This window comes from Salvelinus namaycush, chromosome 21, assembly GCF_016432855.1.
Source record: "Salvelinus namaycush isolate Seneca chromosome 21, SaNama_1.0, whole genome shotgun sequence".
Classification (NCBI taxonomy): Eukaryota; Metazoa; Chordata; class Actinopteri; order Salmoniformes; family Salmonidae; genus Salvelinus; species Salvelinus namaycush.
The window spans coordinates 22,832,997-22,851,352 of NC_052327.1; the positions used below are offsets into that span (position 1 = coordinate 22,832,997).

At 44.1% G+C, this 18,356-nt stretch overlaps 1 protein-coding gene across 2 annotated transcripts; it reads right to left on the reverse strand.

The window, feature by feature from the left end:
• Positions 1-804: 804 nt before the first annotated feature.
• Positions 805-5,659, reverse strand: ces3 (carboxylesterase 3). Of its 2 annotated transcripts, none has more exons than XM_039017420.1 (13): positions 5,523-5,659; positions 5,048-5,246; positions 4,802-4,940; positions 4,519-4,652; positions 4,246-4,399; positions 4,057-4,161; positions 3,853-3,954; positions 3,458-3,598; positions 3,175-3,255; positions 2,667-2,808; positions 2,410-2,559; positions 1,295-1,367; positions 805-1,097 (listed from the first exon to the last, which is right to left on the reverse strand). In XM_039017420.1, exons 1-13 carry the CDS (start codon positions 5,590-5,592, stop codon positions 917-919), a joined length of 1,671 nt encoding a protein of 556 aa, XP_038873348.1. In that variant the 5' UTR covers positions 5,593-5,659; the 3' UTR covers positions 805-916. The 2 variants fall into 2 exon arrangements, with proteins under 2 accessions (XP_038873348.1, XP_038873349.1); XM_039017421.1 differs by having other exon boundaries at positions 5,048-5,243; positions 5,523-5,649.
• Between the last annotated feature and the right edge of the window lie 12,697 nt (positions 5,660-18,356).

Here is an 18,356-nt window from a genome sequence, read left to right on the forward strand (position 1 = left end):
GCTCACAGAACTGGTAAACTCAGCTCACACAGAACTGGTTGGGGTATTCATTCAGACACCACCTCTTTCACATCGGAGCTAGTCCCCTGACAGCTCTCATTCACTCAGTACTTAATAGTAATAATATCTCATTATCTACATTTCAACCCTCTTATTATCCAAATTACAATTTCTTTTGCTTATTTGAGCTGTTCTTGCCATAATATGGACTTGGTATTTTACCAAATAGGGCTATCTCCTGTATACCCCCCTACCTTGTCACAACACAACTGATTGGCTCAAATGCATTAAGAAGGAAAGAAATTCCACAAATGAACTTTTAACAAGGCTGTTAATTGAAATGCAATCCAGGTGACTACCTCATGAAGCTGGTTGAAAGAATGCCAAGAGTGTGCAAAGCTGTCATCACGGCTACTTTGAAGAATCTAAAAAATATATATAATTTTGATTTGTTTAACACTTTTTTGGTTACTACATGATTCCATATGGGTTATTTCATAGTGTTGATGTCTTCCCTATTATTCTACAATGTAGAAAATAGTAAAAATAAAGAAGACCCCTTGAATGAGTAGGTGTGTCCAAATTTTTGACTGGTACTCTAGATGCATAAAATACCGATCTGAGGTGAGCTCCACTGGGGCAATCTGTTAGTTCTCTTATATACTGCTTACACAGACAAGTTATATTTGCATGATTTAGCTAATTCATAATTCATTCATCATACATTTTTGGCTATGCATGTGACCAACCAATACAAAACAAGGCTATGAAGAAAGACAGAGACAGAAAGATGACAAGCACACATTTGCAATTAAAGTGCACTATTTATTCAAATTCTAGTCTAGACATACCTACAGAAAATTGTCAAAATAATTAGGCTTACAGGTACAGTGTTTAGAGGTGTAAGCTAATAATGTCAGTTTCCCTGACTTGCTGCGGCTGCCAGGCTGTGGAGCTTCTGAGGGAGGAGGACAGTCATGAAGTGTACCTTGTCCTTCTTTAGGCTCTGAGCAACCACCTGCTTCAAACCCAACTCCATGTACTCTTCTTTCTGGTCATACAGGGGCCACAGTATCAGCTCCTCCCCGTTTGGTGAGCTGAGGGTTACATCAAGTCACAGTTAGTTCATTCCCAGGAATCAGTGTGCTGTAACAGGCCTATTGAAGCAAAGTAGTAACTCAGGAGTCTATTTCTATTGGTGTGCTGAACTGTTGTGTGAAAATCATGCAGAAAAAAGTTATAGAACAAAGAAATAGCCATATTGTCGTCAGTTTATGTCAGAGTGCGTGCTTACCCAGTGCGAGCAAAATTGGCCCAATATGCCATCATTGTCTTGCACAGCTTCTCCTCCTCTTCAGTGACTGTTCCTGTAAGTGACATTTAAGGGAATATAGGGAGTGATCAGATGTTACCTTGTTTTGAAATTAATATGATCTCGAGAAGCTTTTTTTAGGTCAAGACAATTATAAATCAACAAATAATGGTAATTAACTAGTGGCCTCCTGACCACTTTATTTGATGATCCATCTTTCTTTTTTATCCCTATTATTCTTATCTTGTGAAATGATCATCTTCATATTGTTCATATCCTCAGCAGACAAAGGCTAATCACTATCTCCTTATAACGTTCAGGTCAGTTTTTATTAACTTGCATAATACATTTGAATCATTCTGGTGATCACGAATGGCATCAACCATGCCAATGTGACAGCAGGTTATGTAGTTCAGGTTTGGACAAACAAAACCTTGGGCCCTGGGCAAGAAACATGTTAGAGGCAGAGATACAATTTTGTGGTTTAAAGCTCATTTCCTGCATTTCAACACGTTATGCCATGCAGTGTTCTTATTCAATCTGAGAGACTCAAACACTATAACAAAATCAGTGGGGGCCCCCTGGAGGTCGAGACCCCTGGGCATGTGCCCTGCGTGCCTAGTCTCGAAAACCTGATTCTATTGGCAACAGTGACAATAGGGTCCGGTTTCAATGGCGGACTCTTTAGGCATAGATGAACTACGTCACTGCCTACGTCACTACCTTATTCGCTTGAATAAAATGCTAAATAGTAGCTAGCAGGATGGAGATCCGGAGGTTATTTTTAATAAGTGCATTTCGCAAGTGGCTAGTTTGCATCAACTACCTTCACTAAAATCCCTGCAAAGGTTTTGCCTGCAAACTTTGGTTTCAAATTGCGACGTTCTGGCATGTCTGCCTCGTGAATTGTTGGGAGAGTTGTCTGTCTGAAGAGGGCCCATCCCATAACAATTTTTTCCCCTTATCGAAGTTGCCAAAAGAGTCCGTAATTGAAACCAGACCGTATAGTCACTGTTGCCTATAGGGTCAGGTTTTCAAGACTACTGCGTGCCCGGTCAGTAATCTGGCCCTGATGCAGTTTCTGTAGACCTACCTACCTGTTATCTTTATATGTCCATTCCAGAAGCATGATCCAAACATAAACCCAATATCATCAGCATGGTCAGACTTTACAAAGCTTGGTCTGGTCTCTTTGTGCATCTCTGGGCGGTGTTGAAACTCATACATGTACACAGGTGCACCTGCATCTAAAAACACAGGAGAGACATTGTAAGTGATCATGAGAGCTTTTTGCATCATATCATAAGGTGAATTACAATGCAACAGGAGGTTGTCTTCCCCAACTGAAACTAACCTCTGTGGTATCCAGCGACTTTAATAACAGGGAGAACCATGAACAGATCTCCCAGCATTTCAGTGAATCCATCACGCACATCTTCAGGAGTTTTTGCATCCTTTAAATATTCATCTGCAATGAGATTGTTAAGTCCGGAGGCCTGAAATGCAACAGAGATGCAGATTGCAGAATTGGCATTGTGCAGGTATACACGTTTAAGTGCCCCTGTGTGTTCAAGACCCACTCTGACTACCAATCTGGTTTGACATTGCTGTATAGTATAGGCCTACATATCATCAACTTAGTGTGGCCAGCAGTACTTTCATATTCTGGTACATTTTCTGCTTAATAATATTAAGTTACTATGATAACAATAATACTAAATTGTATCATGATACAATAATGTAAATGGTACATAAACACGGCTTCAGATTGATTAATAATGCAGAGCGTAAGAGCAATCAGCAGCAGTAACAGGCGAAGGAACAGAAGGAGGAGGAGGACAAGGTGGATGAAAACCACTCACCCCAGCAGGATAGAAAACGTTCATTATCGACATCGCTGATTGCCTGTTAAAGCCCTCCGACCATCCAGGTGGAGCAAAGGACTGTTACAAAACATAGGAGAACATACTGTATAAAAGCCAAGACATTAAACACACCTTCATCTTCCTAAATGCAAGAAGACAGCAACTTAATCCTTATTAAATCACTTTTTATTTTGCGAACCACCTAAACTTGAAGATGAAGAGACATGAAGAGCTATTTTGAACAGAAGTGTTTTTTTAAATTAAGAAACTATAAACTTACCGAGGGGAGGATCCATCCAAACTCATGGTTTGTCACTCCAAGCAGCACAGGAACCTTTTCGACCGCCTTGCTCTTTAAAAGCTCCTCTGCAAGGTCTTTCAGAAACACTCCATCCACGGTCGCCCCCATAACGATTTTCATCTAAAATGCAGAAAAGTTGGCTCAATGGTTGAAGACAGGCCTAACCTGACCCCTTGTGGCTGTTGTTGTAATAACTTAACAGTAATATCTGAGGGAGATGCTACTCTGTATGTTTTTTTTTACACTAAAGGTGAGGTCAAACCATTTCAATCATGAAATTAATCATTTGAACCGCCAAGAAGAAATGCACATGCAAAATATCCTCCTTATGTTTCCACTACGAATAGCTAGTTTACCTTTTTTGCAGAGCGTACCTTTTTTGTTGCGTTCACTAAATCTTCTTCAGTTTTCTCTCTTATACACTTGACAAGCTGCTCGTTAGTGTTGCAGTCACACTCTGTCAGGTTAGCCACTACCTGGTCACATAGAGTTGTTCAAACATCACATAGCATTTAAATCAGTGTGGTTTGACAAGTCAGTTAAATGTGCCTTTGTGTTGGATGATTGTGGTAGAATACCTTAGCTATGACCAGAGGCTCTTTTGAAGTGTAAGTTCCAAGTGTTGCCACTCCACTTTGGAAAATCGCTCGATGAAATAATCCTTTTGCTAATGGAGACAGGGTCTGTCAAGTTGGACACAAAACATTGAGATTAGATAATGTTATATCTAATTCCTTGACAGATTCTGGATTGTGGCTCTTTTTTACCAGTATGGAGGCACTGATGCCTCCTGCAGATTCCCCTGCGATGGTGACTGACTGTGGGTCCCCTCCAAAGCTCTCAATGTTCTCCTGGACCCACTTCAGAGCTGCAATCTGGTCTAGGAAACCCCAGTTGCCTGGTGCATGCTCATCTCCAGTGCTTTTAACAGATATGCAAAGAAATTCATCAGATGCATTGCACTAAGAATAAAACACAATGTCAAAAACCACTCCAGCAAACACAATGTCAAATGTACTATTTAGAATATTATGTCATACCTAAGGAATCCCAAAATTCCAAGACGATATTGAATGACAACTACGACCATGTTCTGATAGGCTGCTAGTGGTGATGCATCATACTGAGATGCTGCACCCATTGACAAGCCACCTCCATGAATCCAAAAGAACACCTGAGTAGGATAAAGGCCGTCGTTGTAAATAAGAATTTGTTCTTAACTGACCTGCCTAGTTAAATAAAAATACCACGTTTCTTCTTCAAATTGGTATTGTATAAGACATAAGTGAAATGTTAAACTGTGACATGTACAGCATAACTTACCGGTAGCCTTTTGACTGTTGCTGCCTCTTTAGGTGTGTATACATTAAGATAAAGACAATCCTCTGACACGTCTGGCAGGTTGTATTCAATGGCCATTATATTTACTATGTGCTGAGAAATAACTGGATCCTGAATACACCTAGAGAGAGAGAGAGAAAGAGAGCAAGAAAAAGTTAGTTCTTTGGGTCAATGCCTTATTGGCTAGCACTCCATGTCCAATGATACAGTACAGTAAAACCATCTAACATGTGAGGCTGGCGTGTGCCATCTCTCTCTCCCTCCCATGACTCTGCAGGTTGTGGGGCAGCCAGGCGCAGGGGACCCACTGGTGGACGGGCAAATGGTATCCCCAAATACTGCTGCACCCTCTGCTCTATGCCTTTCACAGTCATGTACTCGCCTCGAACTTTGCCATTCTTCAGAGAGACCACTGGACCAGTCTCTGCTGTAAGCAAAATAAACACGAGGGGGCTTAATCATGTAACCTGATCAAAGTCTATGCACCTAAGTTGTCCCTGTGGTTTCTGTTTTTAAAGGAGCCAACTAATTGTTGGAGTAAAACATCGGTACAGGATGTTTCACTTTTAAACTGAAAAAAATTAAGTGAAGTATGCTGCAATATACCCTTTTTTCCATGTGGTACTGTTCCCATTGTCTTGGTAGTTAATTTAAACAAAATATATGTGTTATGTAATGTAATAATAAAATAAGGATTTCTTACCTGTTGTGCACAGCGAAGCACCTAAAAATACTATAGTCAGGTACACGCTAAGAAGTGTTGTTCTCATCATGGCTGTGTCTTTAGATCTTTAGAAAGAGAGAGACAGTCAGCTAACATTCAAATGAATACCCCTCTGTACACCAAGCTCCTCCCCCTGAATGGGGACACACACACACATACAAACACACCATTGTATAACAACCCCACCATGGTGAACTGAAAACAAATATCTCTATTGATTTAACCTCTGTTGCACCAGACCCTTGACTGCCAACAGCCCAACTTACCAAACAACGGTCTTTGAACTACACGCTTAGTAAGGCAGGGTTAGGGAAACATCAAAATACCCAAGTTATGGAAGAGTTGGCCTACTCTAATATTTAAAAGGATTTAAAATAAGGGCTGTTGTAAAAATGGTTCCAAAGTTAAAGGATTGTATATTATGGAGTGAAATTGGTCAGAGTTGGCAACTGTATTGGTGATAAGGTGAGACATGAAGGGAAAAGTAAGTTTACAGTAGATTGCATTTAATCATCTTTGCCTCTTTTGACAATAAAGAGCCTCTTTACTTGGGTCTTGTTCTAAGTGAAGTGCTTCTCTGTGTCACGTCCTGACCTTAGAGATCCTTTTTATGTCTCTGTTTTGGTTGGTCAGGGCGTGAGTTTGGGTGGGCATTCTATGTCTGGTGTTCTATGTTGTCCTTGTGTTGTATTTCTGTGTGTTTGGCCTGATATGGTTCTCAATCAGAGGCAGCTGTCTATCATTGTCTCTGATTGAGAATCATATTTAGGTAGCCTGTTCCCACCTATGTTTGTGGGTGGTTGTTTCCGGTTTAGTGTTTGTTTTCACCTTTCTGGACTGTTCGTTTGTCGTGTTTGTTGTTTTTGTTTAGTGTTGCGTATTTAATTAAAGAATATGAACACTTACCACGCTGCACCTTGGTCCGATCCTTCCTACTCCTCAGACGAAGAGGACGAGAATCGTTACAGAACCACCTACCACCAAAGGACCAAGCAGCGTGGTTGAATGGACTCCTGGGCATGGGAGGAAATCTTGGACGGCAAAGGACCATGGGCACAGCCGGGAGAGTATCGCCGTCCGAAAGAGGAGCTGGAGGCAGCTAAAGCGGAGCGGCGACGCTATGAGGAATTGGCCCGAGGAAACGAGAGGCAGCCCCAGAATTCTTTTTGGGGGTGGCACACGGGGAGATTGGCGGACTCAGGTAGGAGACCTGAGCCAACTCCTCGTGCTTACCGTGGCAAGAGAGTGACTGGGCAGGCACCGTGTTATGCGGTGAAGCGCACGGTGTCCCCGGTGCGCACGCATAGCCCGGTGCGTTACATCGCAGCTCCTCTAATCGGCCGGGCTAGAGTGGGCATCAAGCCAGGAAGGATGATGCCGGCTCAGCGCATCTGGTCTCCTGTGCGTCTCCTCGGCCTGGGGTATACGGCACCAGCCCTACGCACGGTGTCTCCAGTTCGACAGCACAGCCCAGTGCAGCCTATTCCAACTCCCCGCACTTGCCGGGCTACAGGGGGGATCCAGCCAGGACGAGTGGTGCTAGCTCTGCGCTCGAGTCCGCCACTGCGCCTCCACGGTCCAGTGCATCCGGTGCCTCGGCCAAGGCCTCCTGCATGTCTCCCCAGCCTGGTGAGTCCTGTGCCTTCTCCCAGAGCCAGGCCTCCTGTGTGTCTCTCCACTCCAGTGACAATCCATGGCAAGAAGCCTCCAGTGATAATCCATGGCACGAAGCCTCCAGTGATAATCCATGGCAAGAAGTCTCCAGTGATAATCCATGGCACGAAGCCTCCAGTGATGATCCATGGCACAAAGCCTCCAGTGATAATCCATGGCACGAAGCATCCAGTGATAATCCATGGCACGAAGCCTCCAGTGATAATCCATGGCACGAAGCCTCCAGTGATGATCCATGGCAAGAAGCCTCCAGTGATGATCCATGGCACGAAGCCTCCAGTGAGGATCCAGGGCACGAAGCCTCCGGTGAGGATCCATGGCATGAGGCCTCCAACGAAGGACGTTAGTCCGGAGCCTCCAGCGTCTACCTCTAGTCCGGAGCAGCCGGAGTCTCCCTCCTGTCCGGAGCAGCCGGAGTCTCCCTCCTGTCCGGAGCTGCCGGAGCCGCCCGTCAGTCAGGAGCTGCCGGAGCCGCCCGTCAGTCAGGAGCTGCCGGAGCCGCCCGTCAGTCAGGAGCTGCCGGAGCCGCCCGTCAGTCAGGAGCCGCCCGTCAGTCAGGAGCTGCCGGAGCCGCCCGTCAGTCAGGAGCTGCCGGAGCCGCCCGTCAGTCAGGAGCTGCCGGAGCCGCCCGTCAGTCAGGAGCTGCCGGAGCCGCCCGTCAGTCAGGAGCTGCCGGAGCCGCCCTTCACTCCGGCGCTGCCGGAGTCTCCCGCCGGTCCGGCGCTGCCGGAGTCGCCCGTCTATTCGGGGCCCGCTGCAAGGGTCCCCAGTCTGGTGTCGGCGGTAAGGGTCCCCGCTCCAGAGGCGCCACCTAAGTGGGCCAAGACTAAGGTGGGGCGGGGTCCACGTCCCGCACCAGAGCCGCCACCGCGGTGAAATGCCCACCCAGACCCTCCCCTATAGGTTCAGGTTTTGCGGCCGGAGTCCGCACCTTTGGGGGGGGGTACTGTCACATCCTGACCTTAGAGATCCTTTTTATGTCTCTGTTTTGGTTGGTCAGGGCGTGAGTTTGGGTGGGCATTCTATGTCTGGTGTTCTATGTTGTCCTTGTGTTGTATTTCTGTGTGTTTGGCCTGATATGGTTCTCAATCAGAGGCAGCTGTCTATCATTGTCTCTGATTGAGAATCATATTTAGGTAGCCTGTTCCCACCTATGTTTGTGGGTGGTTGTTTCCGGTTTAGTGTTTGTTTTCACCTTTCTGGACTGTTCGTTTGTCGTGTTTGTTGTTTTTGTTTAGTGTTGCGTATTTAATTAAAGAATATGAACACTTACCACGCTGCACCTTGGTCCGATCCTTCCTACTCCTCAGACGAAGAGGACGAGAATCGTTACAGAACCACCTACCACCAAAGGACCAAGCAGCGTGGTTGAATGGACTCCTGGGCATGGGAGGAAATCTTGGACGGCAAAGGACCATGGGCACAGCCGGGAGAGTATCGCCGTCCGAAAGAGGAGCTGGAGGCAGCTAAAGCGGAGCGGCGACGCTATGAGGAATTGGCCCGAGGAAACGAGAGGCAGCCCCAGAATTCTTTTTGGGGGTGGCACACGGGGAGATTGGCGGACTCAGGTAGGAGACCTGAGCCAACTCCTCGTGCTTACCGTGGCAAGAGAGTGACTGGGCAGGCACCGTGTTATGCGGTGAAGCGCACAGTGTCCCCGGTGCGCACGCATAGCCCGGTGCGTTACATCGCAGCTCCTCTAACCGGCCGAGCTAGAGTGGGCATCGAGCCAGGAAGGATGATGCCGGCTCAGCGCATCTGGTCTCCTGTGCGTCTCCTCGGCCTGGGGTATACGGCACCAGCCCTACGCACGGTGTCTCCAGTTCGACAGCACAGCCCAGTGCAGCCTATTCCAACTCCCCGCACTTGCCGGGCTACAGGTGGGATCCAGCCAGGACGAGTGGTGCTAGCTCTGCGCTCGAGTCCGCCACTGCGCCTCCACGGTCCAGTGCATCCGGTGCCTCGGCCAAGGCCTCCTGCATGTCTCCCCAGCCTGGTGAGTCCTGTGCCTTCTCCCAGAGCCAGGCCTCCTGTGTGTCTCTCCACTCCAGTGACAATCCATGGCAAGAAGCCTCCAGTGATAATCCATGGCACGAAGCCTCCAGTGATAATCCATGGCAAGAAGCCTCCAGTGATAATCCATGGCACAAAGCCTCCAGTGATGATCAATGGCACGAAGCCTCCAGTGATGATCCATGGCAAGAAGTCTCCAGTGATAATCCATGGCACGAAGCCTCCAGTGATGATCCATGGCACGAAGCCTCCAGTGATAATCCATGGCACGAAGCATCCAGTGATAATCCATGGCACGAAGCCTCCAGTGATAATCCATGGCACGAAGCCTCCAGTGATGATCCATGGCAAGAAGCCTCCAGTGATAATCCATGGCACGAAGCCTCCAGTGATGATCCATGGCACGAAGCCTCCAGTGAGGATCCAGGGCACGAAGCCTCCGGTGAGGATCCATGGCATGAGGCCTCCAACGAAGGACGTTAGTCCGGAGCCTCCAGCGTCTACCTCTAGTCCGGAGCAGCCGGAGTCTCCCTCCTGTCCGGAGCAGCCGGAGTCTCCCTCCTGTCCGGAGCTGCCGGAGCCGCCCGTTAGTCAGGAGCTGCCGGAGCCGCCCGTCAGTCAGGAGCTGCCGGAGCCGCCCGTCAGTCAGGAGCTGCCGGAGCCGCCCGTCAGTCAGGAGCCGCCCGTCAGTCAGGAGCTGCCGGAGCCGCCCGTCAGTCAGGAGCTGCCGGAGCCGCCCGTCAGTCAGGAGCTGCCGGAGCCGCCCTTCACTCCGGCGCTCCCGCCGGTCCGGCGCTGCCGGAGTCGCCCGTCTATTCGGGGCCCGCTGCAAGGGTCCCCAGTCTGGTGTCAGCGGTAAGGGTCCCCGCTCCAGAGGCGCCACCTAAGTGGGCCAAGACTAAGGTGGGGCGGGGTCCACGTCCCGCACCAGAGCCGCCACCGCGGTGAAATGCCCACCCAGACCCTCCCCTATAGGTTCAGGTTTTGCGGCCGGAGTCCGCACCTTTGGGGGGGGGTACTGTCACGTCCTGACCTTAGAGATCCTTTTTATGTCTCTGTTTTGGTTGGTCAGGGCGTGAGTTTGGGTGGGCATTCTATGTCTGGTGTTCTATGTTGTCCTTGTGTTGTATTTCTGTGTGTTTGGCCTGATATGGTTCTCAATCAGAGGCAGCTGTCTATCATTGTCTCTGATTGAGAATCATATTTAGGTAGCCTGTTCCCACCTGTGTTTGTGGGTGGTTGTTTCCGGTTTAGTGTTTGTTTTCACCTTTCTGGACTGTTCGTTTGTCGTGTTTGTTGTTTTTGTTTAGTGTTGCGTATTTAATTAAAGAATATGAACACTTATCACGCTGCACCTTGGTCCGATCCTTCCTACTCCTCAGACGAAGAGGACGAGAATCGTTACACTCTGTATCTCACTGCAGATTTGCAGTTTAAGCCAGTTTTGCCCTTGTAACCTTATGACAGTGTTTTGGACCTAACAGCTAGTGTTCACAGCAATGGTAAATATCCTTTAGGTTTACCAATCTTGAATGACAAAAAAAAAATGTGTAGTGCTCTCTGTTGGATATGTTACTAGAAGTCGAGGCCCGGCAAATCGTGCCAATATATCCTCCAAACACCGGCTTCGAGGGCGTTATCACTTTTATACAACGGGTTACCAACATATCAAAATAATGATTTACATATTTTCATTAAAATTATTTATTTATACTATTTCATCCTTCCACAAGATATACTCCCGACACAAATCTAGGGTTGCTACCCAAGCTGACTGGTCTGTTCGATCGGTTCGGTTGCTACCCAGTCGTTCAGTCTTTTTGTTCTGTATCTATGGACGCGATCCAGTCGTTCGTTCTAAATGTTCCATTGCCATACTGTTAGCTAGCCAACTACGGTTAACTTAGTCACGTCAAAAAGTGAAGCACAAATAACAGCAAAGTAGCCTCATTTGCATTTGTTCAAGCTTTTTTCTAGTGACATTTACTTGGATACATCCATAACAATGAGCTAATGAGGTGCGATTTCATCTGGCATTGAAAATGTGCTCTCTTGTCAGGACACTGTTGTTCAGAGGAGCTAGCCAACAACACAGCTAACACAATCACTTCAAACTGAAACTGGAAGAGTGCAAACTAGCTGCACTACCTTTTTTCAATTGACATTTCTTTGTATATATCCATAAAAATGATGCCAGCTGATTCATGATTTCGACTGGCTGAGAAATTCTGCCTGCCTTTCTGTCTTGTCCCGACACGGTCATTACTATGGGACAGCTGGAGATCGAATTTGAATATTGAAACAATGTTGCAAATGTCGGAGAGACAGACAGCAAGGTTTATACAAATCTCCGCTGTTGAAAACTAAAGGTTAGTCTAAAAGAAATGTGAGATAATGTCTAGATGCTTTTTATAGTGGAGATCAAGTTTACACATTGCCTGGCTGGGTAGATGAGACAGTGGATTGCACAGTCAGATTGAACAGAGTAAATAGGCATTTTAACATCATAGATTTAGCCGGTGGTAACTTGTGGAAGGTACACCGGCTGGAATGGGGTTTTAACCAATCAGCATTCAAGATTAAACCCACCCGTTGTATAAACCTCTTAACTATTCCCTGGGCCACTTCATGCCTGATGCCGTGCCACTCTATATGTAACATCACAAGTAATGCTGTCTGGATTTTGTCAGAGACTGCTACAATATACTGTCTGACCACTACAAACCACAACAGGTTAGAAGGACAGGAAGTGTGTGGCTGAAAGCTGTTACACATGGAACTTCCACACTTAAAAGTCAGTGGAACAGGTGGTAACAGGTTAGTGCATTCTGACTCCCATTCTTGGCTTTGTATTCATTAAACTTTACTCCTTTTATATTTCGTTTATTTTCTTCATAGTGGACATAGTGGTATAGTGAACATTGTATTCTATTGATATTATAAACAATCATTTTATGTTCAAACATAATAAAAAATTATTTAAAAAACTTATGAAATTGACCTGTTCCCCTCTTTTAAAATCTTTCCATTACTTTTAGTAAAAAAACACAAGAGAGTGGAACATGTCAACGCATGAGTTTTCCCCATCGGAGGTGCTTTATAATACGACTTTTCCTGGCTGTGGGGATTTTCTGGTGATATTCTACGTAACCAACCTCTTCATACAAGCCGGATCCCACTCTGGTTGCTAGAAGGCCAGGATCTAACTCCTCTCTGAAAATGAGGGGGGAGTTTTTTTCACCATACAATGTAGCCTACGCGTAGAAATACTTGGATGAACTTTATGAGTGCCAGGACCGCAGCCCCTTCCTGCAAGGCAAAGGTTGGCTACGTTGAAGAGTCTCAAATATAAAACATATTTTTACTAGTTTGATACTTTTTCGGTTACTACATGATTCCATGTGTGTTATTTCATAGTTTTGATGTCTTCACTATTATTCTACAATGTAGAAAATAGTACAAATAAAGAAAAACAGGTGTGTCCAAACTTTTGACTGGTATTATACATATAACTAAGAATAAAGTGACTAAGAAACAGGATAGATAATAAACAGTAACGTATGTGATCAGTCAAAAAAAGCAAAAAGGGTTCATGCAGATAACCAGATCAAATCAAATTTTATTTGTCACATGCGCTGAATACAACCTTACAATGAAATGCTTACTTACAAGCCCTTAACCAACAATGCAGTTTTAAGAAAAATAAGTGATAAGTAAAAAATAGATTAGTAAAAAATGTAACATTTAAGTAACAAGTAATTCAAGAGCAGCAGTAAAATAACAATAGTGAGGCCATATACAGGGGGTACCGGTACAGAGTCAATGTGCGGGGGCACCGGTTAGTCGAGGTAATTGAGGTAAAATTTACATGTAGGTAGAGTTAAAGTGACTATGCATAGATAATATGGGGCAATGCAAATAGTCTGGGTAGCCATCTGATTAGCTGTTCAGGAGTCTTATGGCTTGGGGCTAGAAGCTGTTAAGAAGCCTTTTGGACCGAGACTTGGGGCTCCGGTACCGCTTGCCGTGTGGTAGCAGAGAGAAAATTCTATGACTAGGGTGGCTGGAGTCTTTGACAATTGTTAAGACCTTCCTCTGACACTGCCTGGTATAGAGGTCCTGGATGGCAGGAAGCTTGTCCCCACTGATGTACTTTGCCGTACACACAATCTTCTGTAGTGCCTTGCAGTCGGAGGCCGAGCAGTTGCTATACCAGGCAGTGATGCAACCAGTCAGAATGCTCTCGATGGTGCAGCTACTTAGCTAGGGTGAGTAAAATGGTCAGTGAGCTGTTCTCTCATTTGTGTCTGGAAGTAGCTAGCCAACGTTAGCCAGTTAGCTTGTGTGCTTGACTGCTGTTGTTAGGACAGACCACTCGGATCAACCCTTAAAGAGAAGGGTGGGGATAAAGTTTAACTTCTTATGGCTGCAGGGGCAGTATTGAGTAGCGTGGATGAAAGGTGCCCAGAGTAAACGGCCTGCTCCTCAGTCCCAGTTACTAATATATGCATATTATTATTAGTATTGGATAGAAAACACTCTAAAATTTCTAAAACTGTTTGAATTATGTCTGTGAGATTAACAGAACTCATATGGCAGGCAAAAACCTGAGAAGTTCCACTTCCTGTTTGGATTTTTTCTGGGGGTGCCATATTTTCAACCAAGCTCTCATTGAAAATACATAGAGATATGGATGGGTTTTCACTTCCTTTCGCTTCCACTAGATGTCAACAGTCAATAGAACTAAGTCTGATGACTCTAATGTGAAGGGGGGTCGAAGGAGACAGAAATTAGTCATCACTGCCATGAGGTGACCATGCATTCAACACGCGCGTTCACGTGAGAGGCAGCTCCGTTCCATCTCTCAATTGAAGTCGATGTAATTATCCGGTTGGAACGTTATTCAAGATGTATGTTAACAACATTCTAAAGATTGATTCAGTACATCGTTTGACATGTTTCTACTGACTGTAACGGAACGTTTGGACATTTCGTCACGTTATAGTGGTCGTTAGGGTTAGGGTGTTTGGTAAACAATTTGAAAGTAGCTAATTTGACATAAATAACGGACATTAACGAACAAATCAAGCATTTATTGTGGACCTGGGATTCCTAGGACTGCATTCTGATGAATTCATCAAAGGTAAGGAAACATTTATCATGTATTTTCTGGTTTCTGTTGAGTCCAACATGGCGGCTAATTTGGCTATTCATCTGAGCTCCGTCTCAGATTATTGCATGGTTTATTTTTCCGTAAAGTTTTTTTGAAATCTGACACAGCGGTTGCATTAAGGAGAGGTATATCTATAATTCCATGTGTATAACTTGTATTATCATCTATATTTATGATGAGTATTTCTGTTGAAACGATGTGGCTATGCAAAGTCACTTGATGTTTTTGCAACTAGTGAATCTAACGCCTCAATGTAAACTCAGATTTTTTTATATAAATATGAACTTAATCAAACAAAACATGCATGTATTGTGTAACATGAAGTCCTATGAGTGTCATCTGATGAAAATAATCGAAGGTTAGTGAATAATTTTATCTCTATTCTGGTTTTTGTGAAAGCTATCTTTAGCTGGAAAAAATGGCTGTGGTTATTGTGGTTTTGTGGTGACCTAATATAATCGTTTGTAGTGCTTTCGCTGAAAAGCCTATTTGAAATCGGACACTTTGGTGGGATTAACAACAAGATTACCTTTAAAATGATATAAGACACATGAATGTCTGAGGAATTTTAATTATGAGATTTCTGTTTTTTGAATTTGGCGCCCTGCACTTCGACTGGCTGTTGTCATATCGATCCCGTTAACGGGACTGCAGCCATAAAAGGTTGAGGGTGTGAATGATGCTGAATGGGTGTAGACAAAGAAGAGCTCTCCAGTAGGTACCAAAAGATTCAAAGGCCATTTTCTCACAAGTGAGGTTACAAGTTTATACATTTCAAAGCAGAATTACTTTCCCATTGTTCCCGAAAATGCAGTTTTTGATATACAATTATGTAGCTCTGTGTCCTTGCTTTTATCCAATGTAAAAAACACCATTTAAAATGTTGCTACATAAGACCAAATCAAGGAGATCGGTCCATTTGCAAACATTTCTAAAAACCTGTTTTCGCTTTGTCATTATGGGGTATTGTGTGTAGATAAAAATATATCTATTTTAGAATAAGGCTGTAATGTAACAAAACGTGGAAAAATTCAAGGGGTCTGAATATTTTCCGAAGGCACTGTAGGTATTACAGACTGGGTCAGGGAGAGGTTGAAAATGTCAGTGATGACACTTGCCAGCTGATCAGCGCATGCTCTGAGTATGGTAATCCTTCTGGCCCTGTGGATCGCCATACGGAGAGTGTGGTCACACAGTTGTCCAGAACAGATGGTGCTCTCATGCATGGCTCCTTGAAAGTGGCAGCTCTAGCTCAGTGCGGATGTTGCCTGTAATCCATAGCTTTTAGTTGGGATATGTAAGTACGGTCACTGTGGGGACGACGTCGTCAATGCACTTATTCTTAATGGTAAACTCCTCAATGCCATGGGATTAACCTAATTTATATCCCTCTAACTGCCCCGAATGCCTCTGCTGATCCCACAGCTATTGTAAGCAGTAATCATGTGCCTATGAACCAGAGTTATACTGTTAGCACTGAGGCGGTGTGCCCAAGTAGGAAGTCCAGTGTGTGCAGCTCACCCTGCACTAACATACATAGCATGAGCATGTCTACTTCTGCTGAACTTCCCAGTAAAGCAACGAAAACAATCAAGCATCCTGGAAAAGTGCTAAAAATAGCCCATGTTAATATATGTAGCCTAAGAAACAAGGTTAAGTCAATAACGTGCTTGTAACAGATTGCATTCATATTCTGACTATCTCTGAAACTCACTTAGATATTACATTTGATGATACAGTGGTAGTAATACGTGGTTATAACATCTACAGAAAATACAGAAATGCCAATGGTGGAGGTTTTGCGGTCTATATTAAGATCCATATCCATGTAAAGCTTAGAGACTATGTTATGTTAAATACTGTTGAAGTAATATGGCTACAGGTTCATCTGCCTCACCCAAAGCCCATTCTTGTGGGAAGCTGCTACAGACCACCAAGTGCTAACAGTCAGTAACTGGATAACATGTGTGAAATGCTTGATAATGTACAGTATGTGATATCAACAGAGACATATATTTTCTGGGTGATTTCAATATTGACTGGCTTTCATTAAGCTGCCCACTCAAGAAAAAGCTTCAAACTTGAACCAGTATTTGCAACTTCAAACTTTAACCAGTATCTGGTTCAGGTTATCAGTCAACCTACCAGGGTAGTTACAAACAGCACAGGAATGAAATCATCAACATGTATTGATCACATCTTTACTAATGTTGCAGAAATTTGCTGTAGGGATCACAATATAGTAGCCATATCTAGGAAAACCAAAGTTCCAAAGGCTGGGCCTAATATAGTGTATAAGAGGTCATACAAGAAGTTTTGTAGTGATTCTTATGTTGATGATGTAAATAATATTTTCTGGTCTGTGGTGTGTAATGAGGAGCAACCAGACGCTGCACTTGACACATTTATGAAATTGCTTATCCAGTTACTAATAAGCATCCACCCATTAAGAAAATAACTCTATAAACTGTTAAATCCCCTTGGATTGACGAGTAATTGAAAAAGTGTATGGTTGAGAGGGATAAGGAAAAACGTATGACAAATAAGTCTGGCAGCTCAACCAATTGGCAAACGTACTGTAAATTGAGAAATCATGTGACTAAACTGAATAAAAAGAAGAAACTATGCTATGAAACAAAGATCAATTATATATCGAATGATAGTAAAAATCTTTGGAGGACCTTTAATAAAATTTGGGGCAAAAAGGCAAACTCAGCTCCATCATTCATTGAATCAGATGACTCATTCATCACAAAACCCACTGATATTGCCTACTATTTTAATGATTTTTTTAATTGGCAAGATTAGCAAATTTAGGCTTGGCATGCCAGCAACAATCTGAAAAAATTATTAAAGACAAGCATTGTAATTTTGAATCCTGTAAAGTGAGTGTGGAATAAGTGAAAATATTATTGTTGTCTATCAACAATGACAAGCCACCTGGGTCTGACAACTTGGATGGAAAATTACTGAGGATAATAACGGACGATGTTGCCACTCATATTTGCCATATCTTCAATTTAAGCCTACTAGAAAGTGTGTGCCCTCAGGCAAAGTCATTCCACTACCTAAGAATAGTACAGTCCCCTTTACTGGCTTAAATAGTTGACCAATCAGCCTGTTACCAACCCTTAGTAAACTTTTGGAAAATTGAGTTTGACCAGATACAATGCTATTTTACAGTAAACAAATTGACAACATACTTTCAATCAATCAATCAAATGTATTTATAAAGCCCTTCTTACATCAGCTGATGTCACAAAGTGCTGTACAGAAACCCAGCCTAAAACCCCAAACAGCAAGCAATGCAGGTGTAGAAGCACTTTCAGCACACTTATAGGGAAGGACATTCAACCAGCACAGCACTTACACAAATGACTGATGATTGGCTGAGAGAAATTGATGATAAAAAAGATTGTGTGGGCTGTTTAGTTAGAGTTCATTGCGGCTTTTGACATTATTGATCACAGTCTGCTGCTGGAAAAACGTATGTGTTATGGCTTTACACCCCCTGCTATATTGTGGATTGATGGATTCTAATTTCTAAACTTGCAGATATTAAGTATCCTTATTCATGTCACTGAGGGAGAGAGGGGATTGTAGAACGTTTACATTCTGTCAGAATATGTTATTGTTAGACATCAGGGATCCTATGGGGAGGAGTGAGGAATTTTGGGCTGAGGTCAGGTCAGATGAAGTGAGGAAGAACAGATATCACTAAAGATCTGTCTAGCAACAGCGGTGTATTGGCTGTTCAGAGGTGTAAGGAGGAGACTCAATATATGAGGATGGGTTAAATACTAGTACTAGTGAATATGGCTTTGTCTGTTCAGCTGTCTGACCCTTTGGGTGAATAAACTTGGTTTGAGCTTTAATAATCATCTGTGAGTTTTTACTCTTTATTTAGAAACTAACAGGATAAAGAGACCTGTCTAACAGCACACAGAGGGTGT

Bases quoted from the DNA above. Each gene is read 5' to 3' on its own strand.
- ces3 (XM_039017420.1), bottom strand. From the start codon at position 5,592: ATGATGAGAACAACACTTCTTAGCGTGTACCTGACTATAGTATTTTTA. The intron at 2,809-3,174 runs GTGAGTGGTTTT...GTTGCATTTCAG, and splicing joins ACGTTTTCTATCCTGCTGGG to GCCTCCGGACTTAACAATCT. The intron at 1,368-2,409 runs GTAGGTAGGTCT...TGTCACTTACAG, and splicing joins TGGACATATAAAGATAACAG to GAACAGTCACTGAAGAGGAG.